The sequence below is a fragment of the Notolepis coatsorum genome, assembly GCF_963971535.1.
Source record: "Notolepis coatsorum genome assembly, chromosome: 2".
NCBI classification, from domain to species: Eukaryota; Metazoa; Chordata; class Actinopteri; order Aulopiformes; family Paralepididae; genus Notolepis; species Notolepis coatsorum.
In genome coordinates this window covers 211509759-211527258 of record NC_140166.1, presented here as the reverse complement: position 1 = coordinate 211527258, position 17500 = coordinate 211509759, and the positions used below count along the sequence as shown (strand labels likewise).

The following is a 17500-nucleotide window of genomic DNA, read 5'->3' as shown; positions in this document are numbered from 1 at the left end:
TGAGAGAGTACAGTATAACACCACACTATGAGACACTACAGTATAACACCACACTATGAGAGACTACAGTATAACACCACACTATGAGAGAGTACAGTATAACACCACACTATGAGAGACTACAGTATAACACCACACTATGAGACACTACAGTATAACACCACACTATGAGAGACTACAGTATAACACCGCACTATGAGAGACTACAGTATAACACCACACTATGAGAGACTACAGTATAACACCGCACTATGAGAGACTACAGTATAACACCACACTATGAGAGACTACAGTATCAATCAATCAATCAATCAATCAATCAAATGTATTTATATAGCACATTTAGACATGACACTTGTCAACCAAAGTGATTCACATAGCTAAGAACAAAGAAAAGTATAGAATAAACAGGGGGAAAAAACGGATAGACAAGGAAACAAAACAACACGTCAACAAGCAAGGCAAGAAAAAGCATAACATCACACTATGAGAGACTTCATTTAGAATGCTTTGCCTTTAACAAATATGGCATCTTCTGCAATTTGGCTATTGCACTAACATACTAGACCATTGTTGTCATTTCTATAACATTTGGCTTCATCGTTAAGCCCTAGCAATTAGAGAGAGAGAAAGGTTTCAGGAGCTGGATTTGAACCCACGACGTCATCATCAGCACATGGTGTGTGTCTCATCATCCCACGGAGTCGCCGGAGCAGCCTGTGTAATGAGTACATGTAGGTACTTAGGAGTCTTTCACGCTTTCAAAGCAGCGACGCGTTCCCCAAAACCCTTTGAATAGCCATTACTGCTCCAGCTTATTGTGGGTGGGTGGCCGACGGAGGCTATTAGACATAATACCACCTGTTTCCACTGGATCACTGGTGAAGTCATGCGTTTGGTGTTCCGTGAAAAGGACCATTCAGGTTGCGTGGCTTTTAACTGCTGAGTGAACCCTCAGCCGAGACCCCACATCCTCCACATGAAGCTCAACATGAATCCGCTTAATAACGTGTTGCCTAAACATCGCAGACACAGCGTTGTGGTGAACATGCTCATTCAGGTAATATGGGTTCTTAAAGGGATAGTTTGCATGTTCTGACATTACCTTGTATGGAATACAGTCTGTGTCAGTAGTGTGGTTGGTGAGTCCTGTGGCAAGAGGTCCGCCTGGTACAGAGCGGGAAGCTTCAGACAGAACAGGGTCACAAGGCAAGTGTTCGTCTGCACCTTAACATGCAGGCAGAGGCTCCAGTCACCTTAACATGCAGGCAGAGGCTTCATTTACATTTCACATTTACATTTAGTCATTTAGCTGACGCTTTTATCCAAAGCGACTTACAAGTTCTGTACAACAAGTCATCAGGAAGGGTACAACTCCATCAGCTGAGTAACAATGTTCATCAAAGTGTTGAGTGCTACAGTGTAGGTTAGTTTATTAGGACAAGTGCATGACAGTAAGGTTAGTTAGGGTTAGATCTTTTTTTTATAAATTTTTTTCAGATAATGGTTGAAGAAGTGCGTCTTTAGTCGACGGCGAAAGATTGGACGTGATTCGGCTGTCCTAACTGTGGTGGGTAGTTCATTCCACCATTGTGGGGCAAGGACTGAGAATAGGCGACTTCTCTTTGATGACCCTCCCGGAGCTTGGATAGGAGTGGGTCTGAGGCGGCCAGAAGATGCAGAGCGTAGGGGTCTTGAGGGTGTGTAGTTAGAGACCATTGACCGGAGGTAGGCGGGAGCGGTTCCCTTTGCCGCACAGTATGCTAGATCGAGGGCCTTGAAGCGGATTCGTGCAGCAATGGGGAGCCAGTGCAGGTCCCTAAGAAGTGGGGTGACATGGGCCGACTTCGGTAGGTTTGAGATCAGGCGGGCCGCTGCGTTCTGAATGAGTTGAAGAGGCTTGGTGGCAGTGGCCGGGAGGCCAGCAAGCAGTGCGTTGCAGTAGTCGAGGCGGGAGATGACTGTTGATTGGACGAGGAGTTGGGGGGCTTCTTTTGTCAGGAAGGGGCGGATCCTTCTGACGTTGCTCAGGAGGAATCTGCAGGTTCTGGTTGTCGCTGCGATGTGAGCGGAGAAGTTCAACTGGTCGTCGAGGACAACACCAAGGTTCTTGGCGGTCGGGGACGCGGTCACAGCTGCATTCTCGACTGTGATGGAAAGCTCGGTCAGGGGGGAGGATTTGGCCGGCAGGTGGAGCAATTCTGTTTTGCTTAGGTTCAGTCACCTTCAGTCATCTTAACATGAAGGCAGAGGCTCCAGTCACCTTCAGGCACATTAACATGCAGGCAGCAGCTTCATTAACATGCAGGCAGCAGCTTCATTAACATGCAGGCAGAGGCTCCAGTCACCTTCAGGCACATTAACATGCAGGCAGAGGCTTCATTAACATGCAGGCAGCAGCTTCATTAACATGCAGGCAGAGGCTTCATTAACATGCAGGCAGCAGCTTCATTAACATGCAGGCAGAGGCTTCATTAACATGCAGGCAGCAGCTTCATTAACATGCAGGCAGCAGCTTCATTAACATGCAGGCAGCAGCTTCATTAACATGCAGGCAGCAGCTTCATTAACATGCAGGCAGCAGCTTCATTAACATGCAGGCAGCAGCTTCATTAACATGCAGGCAGAGGCTTCATTAACATGCAGGCAGCAGCTTCATTAACATGCAGGCAGCAGCTTCATTAACATGCAGGCAGCAGCTTCATTAACATGCAGGCAGCAGCTTCATTAACATGCAGGCAGCAGCTTCACTAACATGCAGGCAGCAGCTTCATTAACATGCAGGCAGAGGCTTCGTTAACATGCAGGCAGCAGCTTCATTAACATGCAGGCAGCAGCTTCACTAACATGCAGGCAGCAGCTTCATTAACATGCAGGCAGCAGCTTCATTAACATGCAGGCAGCAGCTTCACTAACATGCAGGCAGAGGCTTCATTAACATGCAGGCAGCAGCTTCATTAACATGCAGGCAGAGGCTTCATTAACATGCAGGCAGCAGCTTCATTAACATGCAGGCAGCAGCTTCATTAACATGCAGGCAGCAGCTTCATTAACATGCAGACAGCAGCTTCATTAACATGCAGGCAGCAGCTTCATTAACATGCAGGCAGCAGCTTCATTAACATGCAGGCAGAGGCTTCATTAACATGCAGGCAGCAGCTTCATTAACATGCAGGCAGCAGCTTCATTAACATGCAGGCAGCAGCTTCATTAACATGCAGGCAGCAGCTTCATTAACATGCAGGCAGCAGCTTCACTAACATGCAGGCAGCAGCTTCATTAACATGCAGGCAGAGGCTTCGTTAACATGCAGGCAGCAGCTTCATTAACATGCAGGCAGAGGCTTCATTAACATGCAGACAGCAGCTTCATTAACATGCAGACAGCAGCTTCATTAACATGCAGGCAGCAGCTTCATTAACATGCAGGCAGCAGCTTCACTAACATGCAGGCAGCAGCTTCATTAACATGCAGGCAGCAGCTTCATTAACATGCAGGCAGCAGCTTCATTAACATGCAGGCAGCAGCTTCACTAACATGCAGGCAGCAGCTTCATTAACATGCAGGCAGCAGCTTCATTAACATGCAGGCAGCAGCTTCATTAACATGCAGGCAGCAGCTTCATTAACATGCAGGCAGCAGCTTCATTAACATGCAGGCAGCAGCTTCATTAACATGCAGGCAGAGGCTTCGTTAACATGCAGGCAGCAGCTTCATTAACATGCAGGCAGAGGCTTCGTTAACATGCAGGCAGCAGATTCATTAACATGCAGGCAGCCGCTTCATTAACATGCAGGCAGAGGCTTCGTTAACATGCAGGCAGCAGCTTCATTAACATGCAGGCAGCGGCTTCATTAACATGCAGACAGCAGCTTCATTAACATGCAGGCAGAGGCTTCATTAACATGCAGGCAGCAGCTTCATTAACATGCAGGCAGCAGCTTCATTAACATGCAGGCAGCAGCTTCATTAACATGCAGGCAGCAGCTTCATTAACATGCAGGCAGAGGCTTCGTTAACATGCAGGCAGAGGCTTCGTTAACATGCAGGCAGCAGCTTCATTAACATGCAGGCAGCAGCTTCATTAACATGCAGGCAGCAGCTTCATTAACATGCAGGCAGAGGCTTCGTTAACATGCAGGCAGCAGCTTCATTAACATGCAGGCAGCAGCTTCATTAACATGCAGGCAGAGGCTTCGTTAACATGCAGGCAGAGGCTTCGTTAACATGCAGGGCGGAAGCTTCAGTCACCAACAACTAAAGATCCACAGTATCCTCAGGTATTTTCTTTACTCCATTCATGTATCAACCCGTGCCGCACTGCTTAGGTTGTCTCGTTTCATATCACACCACTACCTTCACGCTAGCTTAAGAAATGCGCTATATCTTATAAAGTGGGGCGACAGTGGATCGGGAAATAGAGCAGTCGTCTGGCAATCCGGAGGTTCCCTGTTCGATTCCCGCTCCTCCCGGGCAGCGTGTCGATGTGTCCTTGAGCAAGACACACCCTTAATTGCTCCCAATGAGCAGGTTGGCACCTTGCATAGTTGCCTCCGTCGTCGGTGTGTGAATGTGTGAGTGAATGGGTAAAATGTGAGGAACAAATTGTAAAGCGCTTTGGATAAAAGCGCTATAAAAAAAAAAGCCAGCCATTTACCAAAGTGTTGCTAATCAACTGGACCGGCCGGCACCCGGATTGCTTTGCATAGTGGTGTGTTATTTCAGTCATGTATCATCTGAACCTGTGGCACAAGGCCTGTCAGAGTGAGACAGTAAACATGAGTTACAGAGCTTTTGAGGCTTTACCATGTTAGGATATTAGGTTTAAAACTGAACGTGAGTTATGATAAGCTATGAAGATAAAACGATAAAAAAGAATAATAATAACAAAAACGTATTCCCCATCTACAAAGACAAGTCAAGCTCTTCTGAATACACTCCAAGTTTAGATGGTCTAATGAATTCCAGATTGTAGCTGCTTTGGACCAGATATTGCATCTTAACCAGCAACATTACTCAAATCAACTAAATTGCACATAATTGTCGCACATAAAGTAGTATTTTGATTTACAAACTGCCTATTCATAGGCCTCTATTAAATGGACCTGGTCATTGCCAGCGCATAACAGGGGAAATCAGCACCCTTCAATGACTGAGTCCTGTTGCCTCTTGATGAGGACTAAGTGAGTGACGTGAGCCAATCACTGAGTCGTGTTGCCTCTTGATGAGGACTAAGTGAGTGACATGAGCCAATCATGGTCCATCTGGAGTCCTTTTGGAATGCTGGGGGTCTCAATCAGCCGGAGGCCGAGAGCAACGCTTTTGATTTACTCTTGATTTGAGGAGAGAAAACACCTGGTTCAGTGATCTAACCAGTGCTGATAATGTCAGTATGGCTCATTGACTATACTCAATCTATACATATTACTGCCTTCACTGTCTACAACTGCCTATAGTATATCCATATATGTACTGTTTACATACATGTATGATAGCCATGTATAGTCATTCTATTACACTGTATATACCATATATATATTTTTGTATCTACAACAATATATAGTTATCAACAACTATATAGATTTATTTACAACTGTTGGATATATCTGCATACTATATTACCCTGTTCACATACCTGCACACATACCTGTATATACCAGGAAGACTAGCTGGTACCATTGGCATCAGCTAATGGGAATAATTTTTAATAAACAAAATAATAAACAAAAAGATATTATATCTATACAGTAGTTATACCACTGGCCAGCATGACTTACTACTAGGGCTGTCTTAAATACTTGTGCCATCGAAGCTTCGTTCGATGGCACAAGCTTCGAACATTAAAAAAAAAATCGAAGTAAAAAAAAAAATCTAAATTTTTATTTTTACTTCTGTGTGTGTGTGTGTGTGTGTGTGTGTGTGTGTGTGTGTGTGTGTGTGTGTGTGTGTGTGTGTGTGTGTGTGTGTGTGTGTGTGTGTGTGTGTGTGTGTGTGTGTGTGTGTGTGTGTGTGTGTGTGTGTGTGTGTGTGTGTGTGTGTGTGTGTGTGTGTGTGTGTGTGTGTGTGTGTGCATGGGGCCATTGGGTGGGGCCGGGGGACAAATACACTGGAGGAAAGGAACCCAGCTCAGCACTGCCCAAATTATATCATCACTATTGCCTGTTTGAAGGATATCATCCTCAAACACATATACACCACCTACACGCCTATTCTCAGTCCTTGCCCCACAATGGTGGAATGAACTACCCACCCCAGTTAGGACAGCCGAATCCCGTCCAATCTTTCGCTGTCGACTAAAGACGCACTTCTTCAACCATTATCTGAAAAAAAATAAAAAGAAATAAAAAAAAATCGAACCCTAACTAACCTTACTGTCATGCACTTGTCCTAATAAACTAACCTACACTGTAACACGTAACACTTTGATGAATATTGTTACTCAGCTGATAGAGTTGTATCCTTCCTGATGACCTGTCGTACAGAACTTGTAAGTCGCTTTGGATAAAAGCGTCAGCTAAATGACTAAATATAAATGTGAATGTAAATGCCTTGTAGAATTCCACACATAAGAAAGAAAGATACTGGGATGAATAAACAAAATAGGAAATAAAATGCATGTAAATGCATGCAATACATAAATAAATATGAATCTCCATATATGAAATAGAACATTTAGATAAGGTGCTACTGAGATGTTTTGGTGAGTTCTTTGTTTTTTTGTGGAAGTAGCCCTTCTTAAAAATGCATGAACATTCACTGATAATTGGTCTGTAGTGGAGTCTACAAGGTCTACATTGCCGGACCATGTAGAATCCGGACCTTGTAGACTGACATAATTCTGTGCATAGTTTAGTCTACACAGGCCATATTTCAAATAATCAAAATCTTACTTCATTCATCTTAAACATTCTTGATTTGGGGGATTGGTAGTTCCCATGAAATCTGAAGTTGTTCAAACGACAACAGCGATCCACCTTGAATTAAATCACACAGCCGTGTTGGCTGCGTCACAGTCACGAAAGGGGCTACTTAATTCATTAATCCAATCCACTTTATTTATAGAGCACATTTAAAAACAACAAAGTTTACCAAAGTGCTGTACAAGTCCCACAACATAAGATAAAAAAAAAAATATAAAAAAAATTAATGTAATTAAATTTCTTTTGATTCGAAACTTCGAATTAAAATCGAAGCTCGGCCCCAAAGCTTCGATTGCCAAAAAAAATCGAAGGTCAGCCCTACTTACTACCATAGTATATTTATACCCGTTCCACCTTTTACACCTTTTATACCTATTTTACCTGTATCACTATGTAATGGTTTAATATCTGAGAAAAAAATGTATTTGTCTGGCCTTTAATATGCACTTTGTTTAAGCCTGTATTTTGTTTGATAATAATTATATATAGCCTCCTCTTGGAAAATGCAAACAAAACAAAGTCCATGCTGTTCTCTAGACTAGAGCCAAATGTGATGTGATGCTTTTCTGTTATTGAGAGAGTTAAAGAATAAAAAATATCTTGGCATCTAGCTTGATGCCATTAAATGTAAATATTAGAAGGTTGAAGGTAGAAGGTTGGCTTTTTCAAAACCAGTTTTCCTATGTTGTATCGGTTCGCTAGCGTTTTTGGGGATTCCTTACGTTTGGGGATTCCTTCTGCTGTGTTTCGGGGGGTGTCCCGTAGGGCTGCACGATTAATCGATTTTTAATCGAAATCGCGATTTGGAATGATGCAATTATCAAATCGCAAGAAAAAATTAAAATTGCATTTTTCTTTTAACAAATCTTTATTTATTTTTTTACCAGGAAGTCCCATTGAGATACAAGATCGGTTTGGGAGAGGGAGGAGAGGGAGGTAAGGGGTTTTAGATTGTGTGTTGTGAAGTTTAGACTTCAGAGAGGGAGAGTAAAGTACAGAAAAAAAGGTACCGTTGGGTACCGGTATCGATTCCCAGGTAAAAATAAACATTTTCAGGCTCGGTGTCCCGAAAAAACCCACCGTGTAGGCCAGATGCAAGCCGCATTTTACAATAAACCTCTGTGGGGCTGCTTATATATATTTTTTTATTATAATCGCAAATGTAATCGCAATCGCAATATCTGTCAGAAAAATCACAATTAGATTATTTCCCAAAATCGTGCAGCCCTAGTGTCCCGTGGCCTGTCGTTCCTCCGTGGAGTTTCGTAGTGGGGGCGTGGGGTTCGCTGGTTTCCTCGTTGGTGGCGAGGTCGCCGGGGGGGATGGAGCCCCCCGCGGGTTTTCCTTCGGTCATGACATGCTTTATTAGGGGGTGTGTCTTGGATGGGGATGTGGTGGGATTTGATGTGTGGGGTGTTTGGGAACTGGCTGTGTTCCGGGGGGTGCTACTTACTGTGGGGCACTTTGGGCTGCGGCCCATGTGTGAAGGGTGCCATATAGATATAGTTGTTATTATTTATTATTATTATATTATTTAAAAAATGTATGCATTCAAATGTCTGTAAGTCTCGACAACATTGAAAATGAGGGTGAACTCACTTGTCCTTTTCGAGAATAAATAAAGGTTTGAATGAATGAACGTTTATCAGAAGGAAGGTCATTGAAGCTGTTTTTGATTATGGAGACATAGTTTATAGACCCCCTGCTGCTTCCACTCTAAAGCCCCTGGACTGTCTATCATTCTGTTCTTAGATTTATCACTGGTGACAGTCATGGTTCCCATCATTGTATCCTATATGATAAGGCAGGGTGGTCCTCTCTGGCAGAGAGACGTGACTTGCATTGGCATCTCCCACCCTACAGTACATTACCTCATTGCTGGATTGGAGCTCTGGACCGTATCATACGCGCTCTAGTGATTGTCTTACACTTAAGGTTCCCAGAGTTTGCACTGAATTAGGAAAATCTGCTTTTAGCTTCTATGCCCCAGAAACATGGAATGTTTTGCAATGCACTTTAAAAATCAATTCATTAGTATGTTGGTCCTTTTAAATATTTAATAGCAAACCACTTCACCACAGTCTGCAGTTGTTTTTAATTATTCTATTCAATGCTTCATTGCTTGACTTTCTGTTTCTATGTTTTATTTTTTTGGTATTTATTATGTGTTGTATTTCTCAAGGTCATTGTAAATGAGAGCTCACTCTCAATGATCCTTCCAGGTTAAATAAAGATTGAATTGAAAACTTGTGCTGTACTTACATTTTAATCTAATCCAAGTTGTTCTAAAGTAAAACAGACAAACTTGGGGAACATTATGTGAAACAGTCGACAGTGTATCTGATGTTAGCTAATCAGCCTCTTAAGCGGCAACGTCCCTCATATGGGATGTTTTTCGGACTTATTGCAACCGGCACTTTGGCGACCCCTAGTGGCTTGGGTGTGCATATTTTGTAATACAATATATATATAGAATTGAAGGATTATTTGTTGCCTGTCGATAGCGACAGAATCCGACAAAATCCGTTCAGCGGTTCTCGAGTTACATGCCGGTATTTGAGGCTTGTGCAAAGTACACGGTATTGCGCAAAATACCACTCCCGACTCAGGCTGCAGTATCTATGTCAATCTAGATCCGATCTAAAAAATTATTGTGGATCGTTGTAGCCAATGAGCGTGGCTTTCCAATGATACCCCACATGGAGATCTAAATAAAAAAACAAAAAACACGAAAACAGGAAGAGCAAAACAGCGGAATGAATTGAAGTCTATGAGAAAACTGAGTTTTTCTTTGTACACGGTTTACCAAAATCATTCCTAATCACCCATTTATGAATGGATCTTTATGAAATTTGGATATGTACTACATAAGGCTTCAGGCTATGGCTCCATCTGGATTTGTAAGCCATACCACTTTCTGGGGAAATACTACCTCTGGACTACTAACTACTACAGAAAAACTTGAGTAACACGTTTTTTTACAACTCAAGTTCAGACCTATGTTACTCTATTACCTTAGCACTAAAAGTGAATTTATTTTCTGGAATCAGAAACTTCAGAATGTCATCTTTCAAAAGAGACCAGGCATGCATGTGCTATAAGAATAAAGTATGTTTTTTTTGGTTTGCAAAAAAAGTATGCAGTCCTCAAAAACGAAAATGGCCAATTTTGGGGGCACCTGTTAAGTAGGGTAGAGAGTGTCTCTGATGTTAGACTCTAGAGTGTCTCTGATGTTATGTTGATGACTCTAGATTGTGTTAAACCTGGAAGGGAAGCTGAGTGGTATAATACCCTCGTTCAGGACAAGCAGTGATATGTCTGGGATACATAACAGTTTAATAACAGTGATATTTCTGGGACCAGATACATAACAGTTTAATAACAGTGATATCTCTGGGACCAGATACACAACAGTTTAATAACAGTGATATCTCTGGGACCAGATACACAACAGTTTAATAACAGTGATATTTCTGGGACCAGATACATAACAGTTTAATAACTGTGATATTTCTGGGACCAGATACATAACAGTTTAATAACAGTGATATCTCTGGGACCAGATACACAACAGTTTAATAACAGTGATATTTCTGGGACCAGATACATACAGTAAAAGTTTAATAACTGTGATATCTCTGGGACCAGATACACAACAGTTTAATAACAGTGATATCTCTGGGACCAGATACACAACAGTTTAATAACAGTGATATTTCTGGGACCAGATACACAACAGTTTAATAACAGTGATATCTCTGGGACCAGATACATAACAGTTTAATAACAATGATATTTATGGGACCAGATACACAACAGTTTAATAACTGTGACATCTCTGGGACCAGATACACAACAGTTTAATAACAATGATATTTATGGGACCAGATACATAACAGTTTAATAACAGTGATATCTCTGGGACCAGATACATAACAGTTTAATAACAATGATATCTCTGGGACCAGATACACAACAGTTTAATAACATTGATATTTCTGGGATCAGATACATAACAGTTTAATAACGTTGATATTTCTGGGATCAGATACATAACAGTTTAATAACAGTGATATCTCTGGGACCAGATACACAACAGTTTAATAACTGTGATATCTCTGGGACCAGATACACAACAGTTTAATAACTGTGATATCTCTGGGACCAGATACATAACAGTTTAATAACAGTGATATTTCTGGGACCAGATACATAACAGTTTAATAACTGTGATATCTCTGGGACCAGATAGATAACAGTTTAATAACTGTGATATGTCTGGGACCAGATACACACCAGTTTAATAACGTTGGTCCCCCATCACCCGGGCTGCAGTTCACTCTTCCTCTATAAAGGAACACAAAGCAAAACAATGGCTCAACTAATAAACACTGAATATCCTGCCAGACAGAACAGGAAGAAGGAGTGAGTAGAGGAAGAGATTTGAGGCTGTTTTTGTTTCTGCGCGTCTGTTACACTCCACTGTAGACAGATTCACAGCTTTATTTGGCTAGAGTCACTGAGAACTGTGTGTGTGTGTGTGTGTGTGTGTGTGTGTGTGTGTGTGTGTGTGTGTGTGTGTGTGTGTGTGTGTGTGTGTGTGTGTGTGTGTGTGTGTGTGTGTGTGTGTGTGTGTGTGTGTGTGTGTGTGTGTGTGTGTGTGTGTGTGTGTGTGTGTGTGTGTGTGTGTGTGTGTGTGTGTGTGTGTGTGTGTGTGTGTGTGTGTGTGTGTGTGTGTGTGTGTGTGTGTGTGCGTGTGTGTGTATAGCCAGCATGCTCCTGAGTGCTCGTCCACATCTATCAGTAGGAGAGGAGATGTCTTGTTGTCTTTGAGATGCTGCGCTTTAAACAGTCTTTCGCTGCTAAAGGTGCAGCCCACCTAATTACAGAGCCTGATCCTGTACCACTGTCGTTTCTCAGACAGTTTATTGATGTTTCGCCCTTTTGATGCTCTCACTGATTCTCTGCAGACTCCAGATGGTGTGTGTGTGTGTGTGTGTGTGTGTGTGTGTGTGTGTGTGTGTGTGTGTGTGTGTGTGTGTGTGTGTGTGTGTGTGTGTGTGTGTGTGTGTGTGTGTGTGTGTGTGTGTGTGTGTGTGTGTGTGTGTGTGTGTGTGTGTGTGTGTGTGTGTGTGTGTGTGTGTGTGTGCGTGCGTGCGTGCGTGCGTGTGTGCGTGTGTGCGTGTGTGTTTTCTATCTCTGCTCTGATCTGGGTACAGTGGTACAGTGAGTGATGGTGGTGTGGGAGTTAGGTGTCTCAGTAGCACAGGCCTCAGATCAGCTCTTTGAAGTGTGATGAAAGGCTCTGTACTGTAGATATGTGGCTACATTGTCACTGAACGACAAGCTCAAGCTCCCACACACGATATCCTTCATGTCATTTCAACCTCCAACTGAGGTTTCCCTCATTTACAGTCTCATCGAGTCATGTCTGTACATGTACACATACAGAAATAAGCATAAAAGGCATATCAAATCACACAGCATATAAAATCATAACAATAAGATAACAAGGCGAGACAAAAGTAAGGATAACAAATCAATTAAAACACATACAACTTGATTGACAAAGGTTGGAGATCAAGGTTTTAAACTCTGCAACAGAGGGGAGAATCTCAAGCTTTAAGAGGACTGTTGGAGTTCATTCCATGAGCTAGAGGCATCATGGCAAAATGTAGATTGACCCTGTTCAGGTCAGGAAACCTTGACCGTTGACCCCCCCTCCCATTTGGCATTAGATGTTATTTTAGCACGCATGTGTGTGTGTGTTTACGTTTGCGTCAGTGCTGTCTACGTCAGCTGACGTGTCTTTCTTGTGGTGTCCTTGTCTTTGACCAATCAGATTGCAGGACCAAGGGTCAGTTCAACGCGCTGTCCTACCACTTCAGAGGGAGGCGGTCAACGGAACACAGCTATGCAGGGGAGAACCCGGAGAACCCGGCCAGCGGCGCGCAGGAGACCAGGTGAGACAGGGTGGAAACACAGAGGGATATCTACATGTATGTCTAATGTGAAGTGATGCTGAAAGTTACTATTATTTATTTATAAATATGAGATGAATGCTGCATATTTGTGATGGTTCCAGTCTTCATCTAGAAATGTGTTCTATATGGATTTGACAGCGGAAACATTCAAAAGAGGTTAATTTCCTGTTTGCTGATATCAAAGCTGTTGGGAAATAAACTGGGGTTCAAGCCGTTCCCTAGGAACGCAACGCCACTGAAACCTTCTATTAATAAGGGGGCCAGAGAGAATTCTATAGATCCAAAAAGAAAATTACGGTTATTATCACAAAGACTTAAACTTCCTGTGTTATATTTTTCCCTGTGACCGAATGAATCATTCAGGCCTGTTTAAAAACATAGGATATAGAGCTACTTCTCACAGACTTCTATCAGCTTGATGCCTTCAAATGTTGAGCCAAAAGCACTACGTCAAAACTATACAAGTATGTTCCTAAGTATTTCTCAGTATTTGTGTTTATTATACATCATTTAACGATGTAAATGACAATGCCTGCCACAAGCCTAGCTAACAGAAGGCTAGGTTCTTTATAATAAGCATACCACAAGCCTAGCTTGTATGGTTATGACTGTTAGATTGAATAAAGCCCCTCTCTATCTTCTTCTGGATCCTCCACCCCCTACAACCACACATTCAGAACAGCACAGAATTAGTTATCTTTCATCTATATTCTAACACTGAAACATGAAAATATGTTTATTTCATTTCTTCATGTATTAACTTGATAATGTATCATTATTTCTGTTAGGACTTGGTAACAGGTAGGCTCAAATGCACAACACAGGAGACAGGAGAATGTTCAACCCCGAAGGGCATTCATTTAATGGAAAACACCAGTGCAGTGTGCGTGTGCGTGTGCGTGTGTGTGTGTGTGTGTGTGCGTGCGTGCGTGCGTCTTGAGCCTGGCGGGCGGATGACCGTGACCGGTAGAGAGCACGGGAGTGGAGCTGTGAAGACCCAGTGGGAGAAAAACTAAATAAGTCTTCACAGGAAAAACAAAGTCAGGCACACTGGGAAAAACACGCTGACAAAAACACGATAACATGAGGCGTAAAGAATCACGGGAAGGGTAGATACGTGGGAACACAACGGGAAGAGGATTAACACAAAAAAGACGAAAAAACATTATCACAAGAAGATACTTGCCAGGCCATCTTAAACGAAGATCTGACGCTGATGCATGAAGATCCAGGTATCTTGTAGGGTGGTGGCGGTGATTAGCAGACAGGTGTGGAGCCTCCATCCATCAGTGTGATGATTATCACCTGTGCCGATTGCACACGCGCCGAAGTGCATGGGGTGTATGGGACAGACACGGAAGGTGTGTGAGACAGACACGGAGGTGTGTGACGGTGGCAGAGAGAGGGTTGTGGAGGTGAAACCGTAACAATGTCAGTGTTATATTTTCTGCATTCTCTTGTGAGGGAGAAACATTCTTTGGAGGCCGTATCTCGTGCAACACAATCTTATTACAACATGGTTTTGTTATACCGTAGAAATAATAATAATAACGTACATAAAGTACGTAGTACCGTAGTGTTTTGTGACCAGCTATTTTAATGAAATCAAACTACCACGACACGACAAACGGTTTCACCTGAATGAATGAATGAATGAATGAATGAATGAATGAAAACTGTATTGAACAGATTGCAGAATGGGTACAATACAGTGCAGCTCAATACACACAATTGTTAAGGGGATGCAGACCAGAGAAAGACGTTTGTCTTGTTTACATCAGGGTCCCCCATTTTCAATTCATAGTGACATTTATGACATACACAACATAATGACATTTATGACATAGGGACATACATGACATACAGGTATATAGTACTGTTACATTTGTGACATATACGATATGCAAATATACAATACTGTTACCCAGAGATCCTAACAGAAAATATATACATATGATGTGGAGGAGACTGTACATTAGGAGGGGGTGGGTGGGTGGGAGCAAATATATACATACGGTGGGGAGAGAATATATACATACGGTGGGGAGGAGACTGTACATTAGGAGGGGGTGGGGGGGGGGGGGGGGGGGTTGGACATTTACGGTGGCCAGTTTCGAATTGCAGCCTCTCGTAGGTGCTCTTTAAGAGCGGTTTTGAATGTGGTATTCACTGACCTTTGGGAAGTATTTCGACATGTACCTGCTCTCTCCTATGCTTAGACATGTTGAATAGCACTATGATTACAAAATGATATCATTCAGTTCAATCGTGTAGGTCACACAGGCCAAAGTATCACATAACAAATTAATTCATTGGCTGTTCCCACTGTAAATCTGGATGGTGGGTATGATGAGGAAACATCCATTTGAAAGCACCATGAAGTTGAAATGTGCAGAATAACTCTTATTCCTGACTCTTATTGTATCTGCTTTAAATCACATCAATTGTGTGGCCCTAATGTCACACTCTGGCCCCTTATTAATAATAATTAATAATAAATACATCATTAATAAATGGTGCATTTATATAGTGCTTTTATCCAGAGCGCTTTACAATTGTTGTAATTGTAAAACTACTAGAAATACTCATAGATGACAGCTGCATGTGTTTAATAACTGTATATATGTGTAGCCATATCCGTGATGCAAACACCCTGACATCTTTTAAATCAGCCCTCAAAACCCACCTTTTCAATCTTGCTTTTGACCTCTAATTCTGTCGGTTTTATTTTATTTTGTCATGTATTATTTTTGTTCTGTTTTGTTCTGTTTTTTTGTTTTGCCATAGTTTGTCTCTCCTGCCCATGTGAAGCATCTTTGAGCACCTGGAAAAGCGCTATATAAAATAGATGTATTATTATTATTATTATTATTATTATTATTATTATTATTATTATTATTATTATTATTATTATTATTATTATTATTATTATTATTATTATTATTATTATTATATTAATTATCTGTCCATTGGCTAAAATCCTTCTTCTTCTCCTTGTCCTGTCCTTGCAGCCCACTGGAGGAGGTCACAGAGAACGTAGTGAATGTCACTGCAGCGTCCAAACCAACCAAACCAAGCACTGAACCCTCAAACAAGGAGTTCCAGGACTTTGTGATTGACATGCAGAAGACCATCACAAGTTTACGAAAACAGGTATATGTCATTGAAACAATCCAACATGCTGCGCCTGTGATACTGTTAGCATTATATCAGGGTTTTTTTTTAGGGGGGGGGGGGGGGTTGTTCTTGAAAATAACTCAAAAGATGATAGTGATTCTCTCTCATTTGTGCCGCTGACCTAAACACATGCACCTACCTCACCACCTGCTTTTTTATTGGTCCATAATTTCAGCCTTTCACTACTTCCGTCCTCTCGGCAGAGCAGAACAGAACAGGTCCACACGTGTCCTGCCTCTGCCGCGTCCTCTCCACCTGAACACACCACCTGCTCTCACGTGTGTTTAGATACAGAACAAACTATGTTCATAAGTGCTTGTATGACATGTCGCTTGCATGCTAAGGCCATGTCCAGACTAAAACGATTTCGGTCGTATCAGGCAAAGTATTTGATCGTTTGCACCTTTCAGCCACACGGAACTGCGTTCTGGCAGCCTGAAGACGCTACTTTCTGAGACCAGCTCCCAGAGTGCGCAATTCTGAAGACGCCCCCCATTGCGTCACCATCTTTACAAGCGAAACGCGTCTTCTCCTGAACCGATGACGCGATAGCCCACCTCTTCCTTACCCCGCGTGTGAAAACATCACAACAACAATGGCATGTACAGAGTAGTTGCGTTCGTGTTACAGAAGCTATTGAGCAGCTAAATGTACTGCGCCTGTACTACCACCGTCGACAAGAGTTGACATCTCCCTTAATTCGCATGCAAACCCAGACAAAAACTACTGTGATGCAATACACGATACTAACTAGAGATTAGCGTCACATTGGCCTTTTTCTGAAAACCCAAGCACATATTGTTCCATAGCATACGCCTTCAGTTGATCATGACAAATCCTCTCTTACCTTGACTATTAAAAAGCCTCCATAATTTAGTAAATAAAGCTCGACGGACCGCACGGGCGGAAGAGGTTAAACAAGTGAACGTCCTCCGAGCTCTCTCTCTCTGCCTCTCTCAGCGCTGCGAGCCAACTGCGCTGGAGCAGATCAGGGGAAAACTCCACACATAATGGCCGTGTCTGCGCTGGTATCTCATCCGCGCAATGTCCTTAGTGGATAGCTCGCAAAGACGGAGCAGATACCGGGCGCAAACCCGCACAGTTAAGGGTGCAATTCCCACCACGCAATCCATTCTTAGTGGATCCTGCCTGCCCTTATTGTCAATAGCAACCCTGATGTTATCTAGGACTTCTAAGCATGCAGTCACAGTACTATGCGTGGTTCTAAAACCAGACTGCATGGTATTTAAAATGGAATGAGAGTCTAGAAAAAGCCTTAGTTGGGAAGATACTAAAGACTCCAGAATTTTAGATAGGACACAGGTTAGAAATGGGCCGATAATTGTTCATCTCTGAGGGAAGACCTGCTTTTAACAGAGGAGAGACGAAAGCTTGTTTCCAGATATCAGGCAGGACCTC

The 17500-nt window shown here is 42.5% G+C and overlaps 1 protein-coding gene across 1 annotated transcript in view; it reads left to right on the top strand.

The window, feature by feature from the left end:
- Positions 1 to 17500, top strand: part of LOC311248991 (peroxidasin-like) — a 36209-nt gene that overhangs the window by 11967 nt on the left and 6742 nt on the right. Inside the window, 2 exon segments of the mRNA XM_084338238.1 lie at positions 12763 to 12883; positions 15916 to 16057. Coding sequence (XP_084194364.1) covers positions 12763 to 12883; positions 15916 to 16057 — 263 coding nt within the window.